The sequence below is a fragment of the Nipponia nippon genome, unplaced genomic scaffold, assembly GCF_047370975.1.
Source record: "Nipponia nippon isolate SJK-2023a ecotype South Korea unplaced genomic scaffold, ASM4737097v1 scaffold_16, whole genome shotgun sequence".
Taxonomy (NCBI): Eukaryota; Metazoa; Chordata; class Aves; order Pelecaniformes; family Threskiornithidae; genus Nipponia; species Nipponia nippon.
The window spans coordinates 10,320,664-10,333,347 of NW_028262332.1; the positions used below are offsets into that span (position 1 = coordinate 10,320,664).

At 53.9% G+C, this 12,684-nt stretch overlaps 1 protein-coding gene across 1 annotated transcript; it reads left to right on the forward strand.

Annotated features, from left to right (window-relative positions):
* Positions 1-1,199: 1,199 nt before the first annotated feature.
* Positions 1,200-11,197, forward strand: LOC104023213 (protein CutA homolog). Its single transcript, XM_009477009.2, has 6 exons — positions 1,200-1,358; positions 3,959-4,107; positions 7,786-7,845; positions 9,109-9,154; positions 9,518-9,567; positions 10,142-11,197. The coding sequence occupies exons 1-6, from the start codon at positions 1,278-1,280 to the stop codon at positions 10,242-10,244; spliced, it is 489 nt and encodes a 162-aa protein (XP_009475284.2). The 5' UTR covers positions 1,200-1,277; the 3' UTR covers positions 10,245-11,197.
* Positions 11,198-12,684: the final 1,487 nt, after the last annotated feature.

Here is a 12,684-nt window from a genome sequence, read left to right on the forward strand (position 1 = left end):
AGGCGGGAACGCAAAGCGCCTCAGCCGCGAGAGGCGGCCGCCCTCCGGGTGTGCGCCCGGCAGCGGCACTCCCTGGGCCGGGGAGAACAGGCCCCTGCAGGGGCGTCACGCGTGTCACATGGGGAGGTGAGGTGCAGCGCGGAGGTGCTGAGGTGGCGGAGCTGCGCCCCGGGGGGGTCCCGCTGGCTGGGCGGGAGCTGCGGTGCCGGGACCCCCCGTCCTGCCTCATCCCCGCTGACGGCGACGGGGACAGCTCGGCTGCTTCACGGCGGGACGCGCTGCAAGAAAACACGGGGGTTGCTTCGCACCAGCAGAGGAAAAAAAGTCATTTTTTCAGCCCATGGACAACAGCGGAGACAACCGAGGGTAGCGAATACCCGGCCGTTCCCGTGCTGCAGGGCGCGGGGGTATTTCACGCCTCGCCGAGGCCTCCGAGCAGGCAGCGCGTCCGCAGCGTCTGCCGCAGGGGTGCAGCCGTCAGGCTCGCGTCTAAACCCGGGCTGGGGCCGCTGCACTCTGCGGGCTGGCAATGAAGCCGGTGTCCTAAGAGCTTATGAGGGCTGACAGGAACGTAATAAAGTTACAGTGTGAGACAGAACGGAGCTGTGTCCTCTGCGCTGGATTGCTTACAGGAGCATTTTAGGCCCAAACAACACGGCAGGACTTAGCAGCTTCCTAGTAGTTTCTAGCCAAAGAGTACAGAGCCCTAACAATATTAAATCTGAGAAAATAACTATGTTATAAATGGGAAAATTAAAGCAAAAGTGCCCAATGGCATCGGCAAGTCTCTCGGAGCCCCTGAGACGGCTCTGGGAGGACCCCAGTGCTTGCGCTGGAGGGAGAGATTTCTCCGGCAGATGTTGGCGCGGGCATTTTCGGTATCGGCACCGATGCGACGGCGGGGGATTCGTCCCTGCCACGGCCTCGACCCCGCTTCTGGGGGTGCCGGGCGCCAGCGTCTGTCCTGCCTGGCTCTGCGGGTCGGGCAGCGGGCTGTGCGCGGAGCTGCCTGCAGGCAGGCGGAGAGCCTGGATGTGGGGGCTCGGGCTGGCAGGGGAGGGCAGGGAAGGGGCCGTGGGGACGCCATGCTGGCCCACGGGCCCACGCCTCAGCCCCGCGCTGGGGCAGACAGGCGGGTACCAGCCTGCAGGCAGCCGGGGAGGAAGAGGAGGAGGAGTTAGTGCTCGTTGCGGGCAGCCTTCCCAGGCAGCCTTCCCAGCTCGGGGCAGAGCAGGTGGAGGGACGGAGGGGACGCAGCCTCTCGCCCGGCTGGGGAGATGGAGTGGCTGAGCCAGCGCTGCCCGCTGCCGCCCGCTGCCCAGGGCTGCCCACGGCCAGGCCGCGGCACCTTGCTGCTGGTAAGTGGGAGCCCTCCCGCGCTGCCAGGGCTGGCTCCGTGCTTGGGATGGGGGGACGCGGGTGACACGCTGGGGAGCGTCGTGGAGGCGAACCCGGGCAGCTGTGGAGATGCCTCTGTCTATACCTTTATAAGGCAACCCCTGGAAAAAAATAAAAAAAGAAAACGATCATGCAGGAGGAATGTATTCTCAGTCTCTGCAGAGAGCAAAGCAAATTTCTTCCGAGTTTTTTTCCCACTTGTGCTGAGGAAGCTCACAGCCTGCTCAGGGCTGCCACAAGTTGTGTTTGGTTGGTGTGGTTTTTTTTTTTACAGAACCTCATCAAAACTAGGCAAAAAGTCCTAACATGGTAATTTTAAACCCTAAAGCTGTTTCTAGTTTACCAAAACCAACACAAATCTTGCAGAAATCTTGGTCTCTCTAAACTCAACTATCATTTTGCTGGTCAGTGCTTTTTGGTGAAATACTTAAAATCTCACAGCTGGCTTTTCAGTTTTGTTCACTTTAACATTTTGGCAGTCATGAATTTATTCGGTTTATCAAGTAGGAATCCTGAAGTTTCACTCCTTCACTTTTGCACCATCCCTTGGCAAATGCAATTATTCTGAAAAAAAAATGGGGGGGGGGGGGCTTTTATCTTTCTTCTCAGACAAAAAAGTGGAAAACCACCCCAAAAACCAAGAGAGTGGTCACTCTTGTACTGATATTCAATCACAAATGTTCCTGGGGCTTTCCTCATCACATGCGCATACATCTCCCAGAACATTAATGATTGCCGTGCTGAACAGGTTGGATTTTTTTTTTTTTTACTGAGCAGGGAGCATGATTACATTCTAATCTGGAAAAACAGATGCACCAGCATATCTCTGCTTGGCTTGTAACTATCTTAGTAGCTTCTGGGATTTGTTGCGTAATATTTGTTAAATGGCTTAGTGGAAAAAAGAGCACAAAAGAAGCTTTAAAAATTGTTATGAGAAACCTTGTGATAACAAAGAATATTTCCTCAAATGGATTGGAAAAGAGGAGACAACCAATAGCACATCAGTCATTTGCCAAACAGAAAGGCGCTCCTGTCTTTGTGGTGACAAGAGAGATTTTTTAAATTCAGTCTTTTTTAAAAAAAAAGCTCTGACATGGCCCCTGCAATGGAAGGTTTTTCAGAGGACAAAGGAGAGTGGAAATAAGAGGGAAAAAGGAATATATTCTTAGTCTTATAGGCATTTTTACCACTGTAGCTGAATAAGGGCCAGATGCTGTTTATTTCAAAAGCAAGACAAAAGACAAAGAGGAGAGCAGCTGTGCAGAGGCAGTGGGCGCTGCAGCCCCGGCTGCGGGCACCCTCCTTCGCCTGTTACTCAGCACACCAAATTAACCTTGCTATTCCAGCAACGTCCCCGCTGAGATAATTACATATTTTTACATGACTGTGTTTATGGCATGTAAGTACAAAGAGCAGCTAAGGGGCTTGCCAGGAATAGTATCGAATGTACAGCAAAACCAGCGTGTTGCCACTGCAGTGCCAGGCCACAGAGAGCGCGGTATTGTTTTCTGCAGCCGGCAGGACGCAGACAGCCCTACGGACCTGGGCGGTGTCCATTGGGATTTCTGTGCCTGATCCAATTTCACTGTCCTATTAGTATCAGACAATTAAGATGAAATGAACTTAAAACCTGCATTTAAGTCTTATCCCCCCTTGCCTGCTATGAGAGTCTGTATCATAGCCTGGGTGGGCTGCACAACGTCTGTCAGCAGAAGAGAGTACTCGTCCGGACTGGCAGGGCAGGACGAGAGCCCCCCGGGTCCCAGCACAGACTGTGTTTCCCCAGGCTTCCTGTGGCTCTGGTCCCGCATCAGGCTCCAGCCCAGATCTGTTTCCCATGGCCAGATCCCTGCCCATACCTGACGTACCGCTCCGCTCCTTTCCACGCCCCCGGGCAGGCAGGGGGTCCCGTCCCCGCCGTTTCCCAGAGAGGCGGACATGCCTCACCCTGGGCGCACAGCCAAAGGATGGCTGCAGGATGCGTCCTCAGCAGGAAAGGAGATGTGCTTAATGCGGGAGCCATGCCTGGGGGTTCCCTTCTCACCCCTTTTTGCAACAGAAATGTGTTTTAACAGAAACAATCAGCAACTTACCTCCTTATTCTTCTTCGGAAAACCAGTCCTGGATGCTGAGGCCACACCTGGTGGTTCCCTTCTTGCCCCTTTTTGCAACAGAAATGTATTTTAACAGAGACAATACCTCCTTATTCTTCTTCAGAAAACCAGTGCTGGATGCCGAGGCCGGGCAGTGGGGTCTGTAACCCCCATTAGTCTGAGGTGTGCCCTCCCGCAGCACAGGTCTGGGCACCTCTGGGCAGAGACAGCCTCAAAACCCGACCCTTTCCTGCCCCGAGCACTTGGCACAGTACTGGATTGGCCCCATATGGAGGGGAATGAATCTCCCCATGAGCATGTTTTCACTTAAATTACAACCAGCATTACTGGAACGTTGAAAGAAAGAAAACTGGAGACTTCCCCTGAGCCACAGATAATGTAAATGCTTAGTTCTACAAAACGCAATATTTCAACTAACTTCATCACGCATATATTTTGCATTTTAGGTGGTGATTCTGTCTTTGCTGATGTACCCGGTGCTGAGGAGTCTCGCTCTTCAGCTGCACTCTGCCGTCACTGGCAGCTACGTCTCTGGGGCCCACTCCATTGCCTTCATCAACTGTCTCAACGAGCAGATTGCCAAGGATATTGCAAGGTACGGAGACGCTTCCCCTGCTTGTCTGCTTGAGTTGTTCAAAAGCAGCTTCGTGTGGAAGAAAGCCTCTCCTTGTCCCTCGAGAGGAGCTGTACTTCTCTGGACTTTGCGCTTCTATCCAAACGGTGCTCCTTTTCTCTTGCACTCCTTCTCTCTCTCTGTATCACCTAGCCACGTACCAAGAGCTGTCCTTTCTAAAAGAAAGCTGACAATTGTCTCCGAAGTCAATGCCACGGTAACATCAAGCCAATTCTCAATTTATTCCACTGCCTTTCATTTTCAAGACCCATTTTAAAGCCATGGCCCTAAATCTCTGCGTCCTCAGATGGATTAAGCCCCAGCCCCATGCTCTCTGATGTCCCACAGTCATTTTTCTTCTCTGGAACAACACAGATAAATTCCAGGAGAAGTGTTTATGGAGGGGGAAAAAGCACAGTACACTGCTATGAAAATAAATAAAAGACAAAAGCGGTCCGCAGCAAACACAGACCAGGCACTTGTGCGGTCCCACCTGGAAGCCTGCACTCTGCTCACCAAACTTCAGGGACGAGGGCTTTACCTTGATTTTTTTTTTTTTTCCTCTTTTAATGTGTGAGATACTTTGCACGGTATTTTGCATGCAGGTTTTTTCACATATCCATCAGTCCCTGACTCAATAGATGGCTTGTTCAAAGTACTGAAACCATGTTGACGGGGGAAATGTTTATGATGGACCATTAAGTTTCCTGCAACACCTCCTGCGCTGTTTGCCCTGCTACCCTGCTGCTTGCCAAAAACTCTCCCCATCCTCTGTAAACCATTCCCAAACAGCCGTTCAGGAACTGACAGGCTACTGAAAGGGATTTTGTGTCACCTTAAATACTGCAACTGTATTAAGAAATTCAAACAGAATAATATCTGTACTGCCTGACGTCTTCTGAAAAAAAGGAGTAGCTGTACATGGCTGCTGAAAAGAGCCTCAGTTCCTGAAAATGCTTCATGTTAACAGCTCTGCAAATGTTTTCCACTCTTTGTTCCTTATCTTGCAGGGAAGGGAGAGAAAATAAATCACTCCCTATTGCTGAGATATATGTACTTTGGTTGCATTTTTGCTGGTGGAGGAATTATTCCTTTGTTTTGGAATTTGGATGAATAAGCCGCGGTTGTAGAGGATGACACAGGGCTTCTACGCTTATTTTCCCACCCACTGTTTTCCTGGTGCTGTCGTGTTTATTCTTCCTTTGTATTGCTCAGTGGAGCACTGACTTTGACGGATCAGACTGCAAGGAAATTTTCTGCTGCTTTTAAGGAGGAGGAGTTCAGGGCTTGTGAAAGCAGCTTAGCTGCAGGTAGAATTCAGCATCTGGCTTGTTCATTGCCGCAGTTCTAACCCAGTTTATCAGGATTACTACTAACTTAAAATCATCCGAAGAAACCCCGAGTCGACACAGGACATCTGGTCTCTCCCCTGTGCCTGCTGTGAGAAGGTGACCCCTTTGGGCTGGATGGTGTGGCCATTGCACCTCACGTAACTTAGCTAACACCCGAGCGGCCTGTCAGCCTCTGCTTCTGCCTTACATTTGTGCATGTCACGGTCTTTTTGCTTTTCTGCTTATTAATATTTCATCTGTCTCAATTCAGATCCTACCGGTGAGGCAGGGACAAAGAAACACACATTAAGTACCCAACCCAAAGATATCATGTATTATGCAGACGTTTTTCCACAGATCACGTTCAGCTTCTTATAACGTTTCCCATTCCCATGGCGGCCGCTTGTTTCCGCTCTGCTTGCTAGAACAAAGTTCAGGATCTCAGTTAGGATCACAGTTCATTGGGACAGCACAGAAGCAATTAGAAGGTATTCATCCAAATCAAAAGGTTCCTGCGCTAAAGTGACTTGGAAGTTGCAGGCGACAAAAACAAAATGATTCATGCCATATGTCTGACACGATAAACACAGCGGGGATATCTCCGCTCGTGCTGCTCCAGTTTGTTGGTCTACAGATTAACTCAAGATGCTTTACAAGCATTAAATGCCTCCAACTGGCTACACATGGTGAGAGCAAACAACCCGGAGCCTCCTCGGATTGCTGTCCTCTCAGGCCATGGTTCCTCTGAGCCATCGGCAGGGAGAAGTCCATCCCCGTCTCCTTGCTGTGCTTGAACATTAAACCCAATCCCACGGGTTAGCTGGGTCCAGGCACCGGTTCTCCGGTGCACTGCTGGACCGGCGAGATGTCGTAGGATCGTCGGGAAGGGCTGCTTTCCTCCCAGCACCCGGGCTGCTCCCGGTTCCTCCCGGCGCCGCAGCAGAGCCTGTGCAGCCCCAGAAGCACACTTGTGCCCTGTGCTCGTAGGTGCAAAGTATGAACTTCTACAAATAGACAGAGAAAGCAGGGATGATGATAAAGACATGCAAAGGAGCCTACATACATGCAAACCAGAGCCCAGCTTTCCTTACGGGTCAGAGGCCAGATTGCAATGCATGATGGAGTTGCGCGTTAGCACCCTGACCAGGGTGTCTTCGGGTCACGGCCGCGGGGGAGGCACCTCTTGCGCTCCTCCTGCTCGTCTTCGGGGACACGCTGGCCAGTTTGTTTTGTAATCGCCTCCAGTCTGTACCATACCCTGGATGCAAGGACAATAAATTGTTTTAACTTGCTCTGAGCCAAAAACATCCTGGAGAGCGTTTCAGATTGGAGCAGAAGTTAACTGGAATGGTTTTGATTCATTAGCTCACTAAGGGTTAATTTTTACAGGTTGTTGAATTGAGCCTTCCAGTATCTAGTAACTCCTGCCTTCTCTGCAGTTCAAGGTCATCTAGAAGTTAAATGTTTGCATTGTCAAAGCACTTGGTACAAAGTAGAGCCTGGCAACGCCAGTGTTAAAGAAAATCAAAGGTGAAGTCACTAGGGCAGCGCCTTTAACCGGCAAGAGGGACAGGGCTGCCATCTCTGTGAGACGGGCCCAGGCGTTGCTGTGGTCAGAAAACACAACATTTGACCTAGTTCTTCTAAAAATCCACCCTGAGATTGCTTCAGTACTCTTTAGTCACTTAAATGTCACTTCTGCTGGCAGACCCAAGCAGCTCTGCAATAACAAATCAGCCCACAACTAAAAGAGGCAGCCGGAGGGAAGGAATTTATTTGGACTTCAGATTTCCAGGACGTTTTGGGTAGAAAAACCTTGATGTTGTTAATTTAACAAGATCCATATTTAGTCCGCTATGCAAGGAAGAAGCACAGTCTGACAGCATAAATACAGGACTGGGAGACAAACCCCTTGGCGTCCGTCCCAGCCCCGGTTCTCGCGGCCCCGTGGCTCAGCCCCTGCCCTGGCGTCCCCGTGGCGAGATGGGCACAGGGCTGACGCCGGGTGGGATCCTTACACCATGTGAGGCACAGGTCCCGCCTGCTGCTCCGGGCCAGGAGCAACACCCAACCTTCCTGCTTGGCGGCGGGGACGGCAGGGACAGCCCCAGAGCCCTGCCTGGAGGACCTGAGCCGAAGCAGCCCCAGCTGGAGGTCACCTTTGCCTAGGCTTTCCCAGGGTAATAATTAACCCCAGCTCTCTCATCTCCACTGTCAAAGCTGGTGCTGGTGGTCGGGGTAGCACGAAGGAACGTCCCCACGGCTGGGGGCAAGCATTGAGCCCCAGCGAGCTGGGGACAGGCACTAACTCCCCCTCCTGTCTCACCAGGGCCATCCTGGATAAGAAGCTGGCTGCCTACGTGAACATCCTGCCGAAGAGCTTGGCCTTGTAAGTTGGGCTGAATGTTCCCCAGCGGAGGCGGCAAACCCGGGCTCCCCGGAGGGGGACGGAGGAGATGAACACCCCGCGGCCCCGGGGAGAGGAGGCAGTTTCCAGAAGGCTGCTGGGTCTGTTTGTTGTTGCAGATGGTAGAGATGCTCCTCACCCATGCAAAGTACGCTAAGCTTATTAAGGAGTGCAGATGCTCCGACTGCCAGTGGGGACCATTTATTTATTGCTTACTTAGCTACACGGAGATCTAGCAAAGAGCAAGGTGATTTACGGTCCTGAGGACATAGCGCCGGTTTTTAGAGGATCTAAAAAGAAGCTAAGATAGGGACCAGAAAAGGCCTTACAATATTAAGCAGCACTTACAGGAAGAACAATGTTTTTGACCTTGAAATACGACCAGCCATGCTCTGCAGGTATCCTCAGCCCTCCATGCAAAGGGATTGCACTTGTTAGCGGGGTTAAAGAACAAAGCCCCCAAACAGCCATTTGCTCGCAGGAGCACCCTGGCCTGGCCCCACATCGCAGCCTCCCCACATAGGGGCTCCTCACAGCGCACCCCCAGGCTCTCCCGGAGCCCAGCTGAGATAGCGCAAACCCAGTAACACCCTTCTTCCCCTTATGCTTGGCTCCCTACAAGCCACAACGGCCCGAGCCGAGTTGCTTGTGCACAGCCCTGCCTGCTCCAGCTGGTTTCTCCTCCGTGCCCCGCTCAGGAGACACCGTGATGCCTCCAATGCCTCCTTGTGCAGGAACCCAGTGCACAGATGAAATCACAACGGCCTTCTGTCAATATAAATGTTTTGAAAGGTCATATCGGCCTCACAAGAAGTACGTCTCCTCGCCTGCAGGGAAAGAGAGGAAAAAAGCATGATGCTGCCGTGCTCAGCCTCGCAGCTGCAGCCACGCCACGGTCCCTGCAGGCATCGTCCCCCGGCTGCTGCTTGGAGCGGGGCCACCACCACGCAGCCCCCCACGGCCACCCTGGTCCCAGCTCCGTCCCCCCCGGGCAGCTGCCCTGCCATCCCCCCCGGGCAGCTCTCTCGAGGTTGGCACAGCCAAGGAGGCTCTGGTCTGTAAATCCAGGGTGCTCAATCATATGCACAGCAGACTTTTGGGGCCAGTGATGCTTCTTGAGCACCACTTTGTAAAGGAACGGCCACGTGCGGAAAGCACCAAGCAGGGAAACTAAGCCCCCCAGGGGAATCGGCATGGCTGCACCCAGGGCTGTATTTACTGATGCTTAGTTTCTTTTAAATCTAGGTATTTCTGGAAAGGGGAACTGGAAGAATCCACAGAAATACTGCTGGTAAGTGATAATTCCCCACATCATGAAAATCCCCATCCCAGACAGCCCCAGCCAAAAGGGGCCGCAGGGTGGTTCGGGGAGGGCGGCACCAACCTGCCCAAGATTTGGGACGGCACCCAGGGACCCTGAGCACCTGCCTGTGGGCATGGCAGTGGTGGCTGGGGGCGGCAGCCCTGCTCAGCCCCTCACCCTGCCACCACAGGGGACATCCCCCGGGGGAGAGCCTAGGAAGGGCTCCTATCGCGCCGCTGGGCGCCAGCCATACTGGATGGGTGCAGTGGAACAGTGCATGCAGGATTGCTCCGTCCCCTTTACTTCTCCCCTGTTTTTTTTGTTTTGCTTTGGTTTTTTTACTCTCCACAGTTAGTGAAAACAAGGACATCCAAAATAGGTGAATTGTCCAACTACGTCAGGTGAGGCTCTGGCTCCGTGGGAGCACTGGGTTTCCTATCCAAGGTATGCTGCCATCTCACGCTCAGGCTTTGGGCATCAGGTTCCTTGAGCCCATTCCCACCCAGAGAGGGTTTAAGTGCTCCTGATGTAAGCCAAAAAAAAACAACCCCAAAAAAACAGAGAAAGCATCAGCAAAGAAAAAGGTTGGCAGGAATATCAAATGTTGGGCTTCAACCAGCCCCTCCGTACTGGGTACGAGGAGGGATTCTCCTTCTCCTAACAGAGGTTACTCCCTGGCTGCCTCCTGGCAGGATTTCCTGCGTTCCTGAGCACCGAGCGGTGAGTGCAGCCAGCTTTGGGCCAGGGCCCCCGGCAGTCAGCTGCTGGCTGTGGTAAACCCCAAACTCGAAGGAAAATTCTCACGCGGCAAAAAGAAGATGCGGGTGCTTTGAAGTCAGTGGAGAGCGTGGGGCAGGGCTGGCGCGCGCCGCTGGGAGCGGAGACCTCTGCTTCCTGCGCCTGCGGGCGGGAGCGGGTCTGTTCTGTCGCGGGGCTGTCGGTGACACTGTTCCTCTGCGTCTGTTTCCACTTTAGATCCATCCATCCCTTTGAAATTCCTGAAATCATCAGCCTGCCTATTGACCAAGGAAACCCTCTCTACCTCAAATGGATAGAGGAAAGCGTCCCACAGGACTAACTGAAAAGTGCAGAAAGCACGTCCGTTTGGGGAGACCAGGTGAAAGGTGCTGAGCCACGCTGGTCTCCGTGTGCAGGCAGGATTTATGCACTCGTGGGGAGGCAGCTTATATCTTCGTGGGTTTGCTATAACACAGAAGCTTGGGATTGGGAATTTCGTTTGCACTCCAAACATCCCCCCCTCATCCTGACCCTGTGCCCCAGGGAGCACCGAGCAGCCCCAAGGCGGCAGAGGCCAAAGCAGGGAAGGGCTACGTGCACCAAGGGCTGTTGCAGCATTGCAGATGAGGATACACAGAGATGCTTGCGTCAGGACGCTGCAGCATCTGGGAGCTGTCTCAGGCCCCCAGCAGCAAGTGCCAGCTGGTAGCCATGGCCTGGCAGCCCCCAGCAGCCCCTCCAGCGCCGCGTGTCCCCACAGCCAGTGCCTGAAGCCCTGCCTGGCCCCCCTGCTCCCCCACAGAGGCTGTTGCAGCATCCTGCCCCGCTCTGCCTCCTGCTTCCCCAGCCCGGAGACAGCAGGACACGGCCGGGCACCTGGCGATACGCCGGCTCATGCCCTCTCCTGCTGTCATGCAACGTGCTGGGTCGAGTCGTACAAACTCCAAGGAAACAGCACACTTGAGCAGACGCCGCAAGCGTTTACCAGGAGCCACAAGCAGCACGTGCGCTGACCCTGCCAAGCCTGGGACAGCTGGGCTGAGCTGGGCAATATCCACTGCCAGTTCAGGGAAACCACGTGCCAGCAGGATCAGGGCATCGCCCGGCTGCGGGGCAGCACAGCCCCGGCCCCGCATCCCCTACCCACACCTGAACGCTGGCTTTCTACCTGGGCCAAGTTTAACCTTGTAAAAAGACTCTCATGTTAATAGTTTAATGGGATGTAACTTATGGAACAATATCGAGCTATTTATGTGACCGGGAAGGGAATAAACAGGAGCATTTCTTACCTGGGCAGGCATGCATGTTGTCAGTTTGCGGGGCAGCGTCCACGGTGAGCTGGGCAGGAGGAAGGGCCCGGCGTGGGTTTGCAGCGACTCTCTCCAGCCCGGTGCCGAGCGATGCTCTGCTGGCTCTGACCCGCTCGTCTCGGGCTCGTGGAGAAGCGGTGCAGGGCGCTTTGCGGGTATCGAGAGCTGTGCCCGCAGGCTCGCGTGGCTCCATCAGAGGTGGTGCGGGGCAGGCTCACAGGTGCAGGAAGGAGAAAATAAGAGGGAAAATGGTCTGGGCTCTGAGAGCAGGAAGCTTTTCAGTGGTAAATCCAACGAAGCAGGATCCCAGCTGGGCACCTTGTCTGGCAAAAAGGAACAAAGCGCACCAAGCGAGCGCAAGCACCCCCAGGCCAGGCCTGCACTGCAGCCAAAGCTAAGCTTTGTTTAGCCCTGTCAGGGCTACGTTGCGCAATGTGCAAGTTTTAGGCTAAGATTAAGTGGGTGAGGGCCATTTGGGACCGGTCAGTAGGACTGCGAGCGAAGGCAGCCCCTCTCCACAAAACCCATCACTGCAAGAGGTGCCCCTGTCCCCCACCTACCCTCGCCCCTCGCATCCTTCTGCCGTTCCCATGCTTCACGGCAGCGTCTCTCCGGCCGAGGGCACGCCTCACCCTGGCATGGAGCACGACCCAGCAGCACCAGCTGCATCGCGGCAGGCACTGGGCGCCTGCCCAGGACCACACGCCGACCCCCAGCGCCCAGACTCAATAATCCTGAGGCCACAAAGAACCAGTGATGTTAAAAAAAAAAAAAAAAGACTTTTTAATTGTACATCAGACATATTAATTACAACTTGGGTATAACAAGAGTTGGTTATTACAAGCAGCAACCTGAACTCATAAGTCTTTAGAAGGTGCACAGAGTCATTATAATATCTATTACAGCTAATGCAAAATATACTCTGCAACAAAAATAGTTTTAAAGGCTCCACATTCAATTCTCTGCAAAAGGCCAGGAGAGAAGAGAGGGAGAGAGGAGAAGAACCAGGGCCAGACGTTGTGGGTGCTCCCATGAGTGCAATGCCCATCGGCGCATCCCGCGGGAATAACCCTGCTTGGCCCTGGCACGGCTCCCTGCAGCCCCTGCCAGCCCCCCCAGGCAGCAACTCGGACAACAAGGGCTTCACAGGCACTCGTGATAGGGAAGTGCACCAAGCGATCCTTTGGTGACAAGCCAAGGTAGGACGGGGAGCGACCCGGCTGGCTGCGGGAGCTGCACCCCTCCCTGCCAGGGACGGGGGTCCCGGCAGCACGTCTCCCAAAATGACAGGCCCCCTCTGGAGATGCTCCCCTCCGGATGAGCCGAGATGCGGCCCCCGAGGTGCCAAGCACCTCTCCCCAAGGCACGTCTGACCCTGCTCGGCTCAAACCATCTCACGGAGCTGGACGGAGCCTCCTCTCCAGACCTCTCCCCGCACAAGCGGCTAACAGCTTCTCCACCGAGCACAAC

Coding starts and splice junctions, on each gene's coding strand:
- LOC104023213 (XM_009477009.2), top strand. CDS start 1,278: ATGGAGTGGCTGAGCCAGCGCTGCCCGCTGCCGCCCGCTGCCCAGGGC. Junction 1,359..3,958: donor GCCGCGGCACCTTGCTGCTG/GTAAGTGGGAGC, acceptor TTTGCATTTTAG/GTGGTGATTCTGTCTTTGCT. Junction 9,568..10,141: donor GAATTGTCCAACTACGTCAG/GTGAGGCTCTGG, acceptor TTTCCACTTTAG/ATCCATCCATCCCTTTGAAA.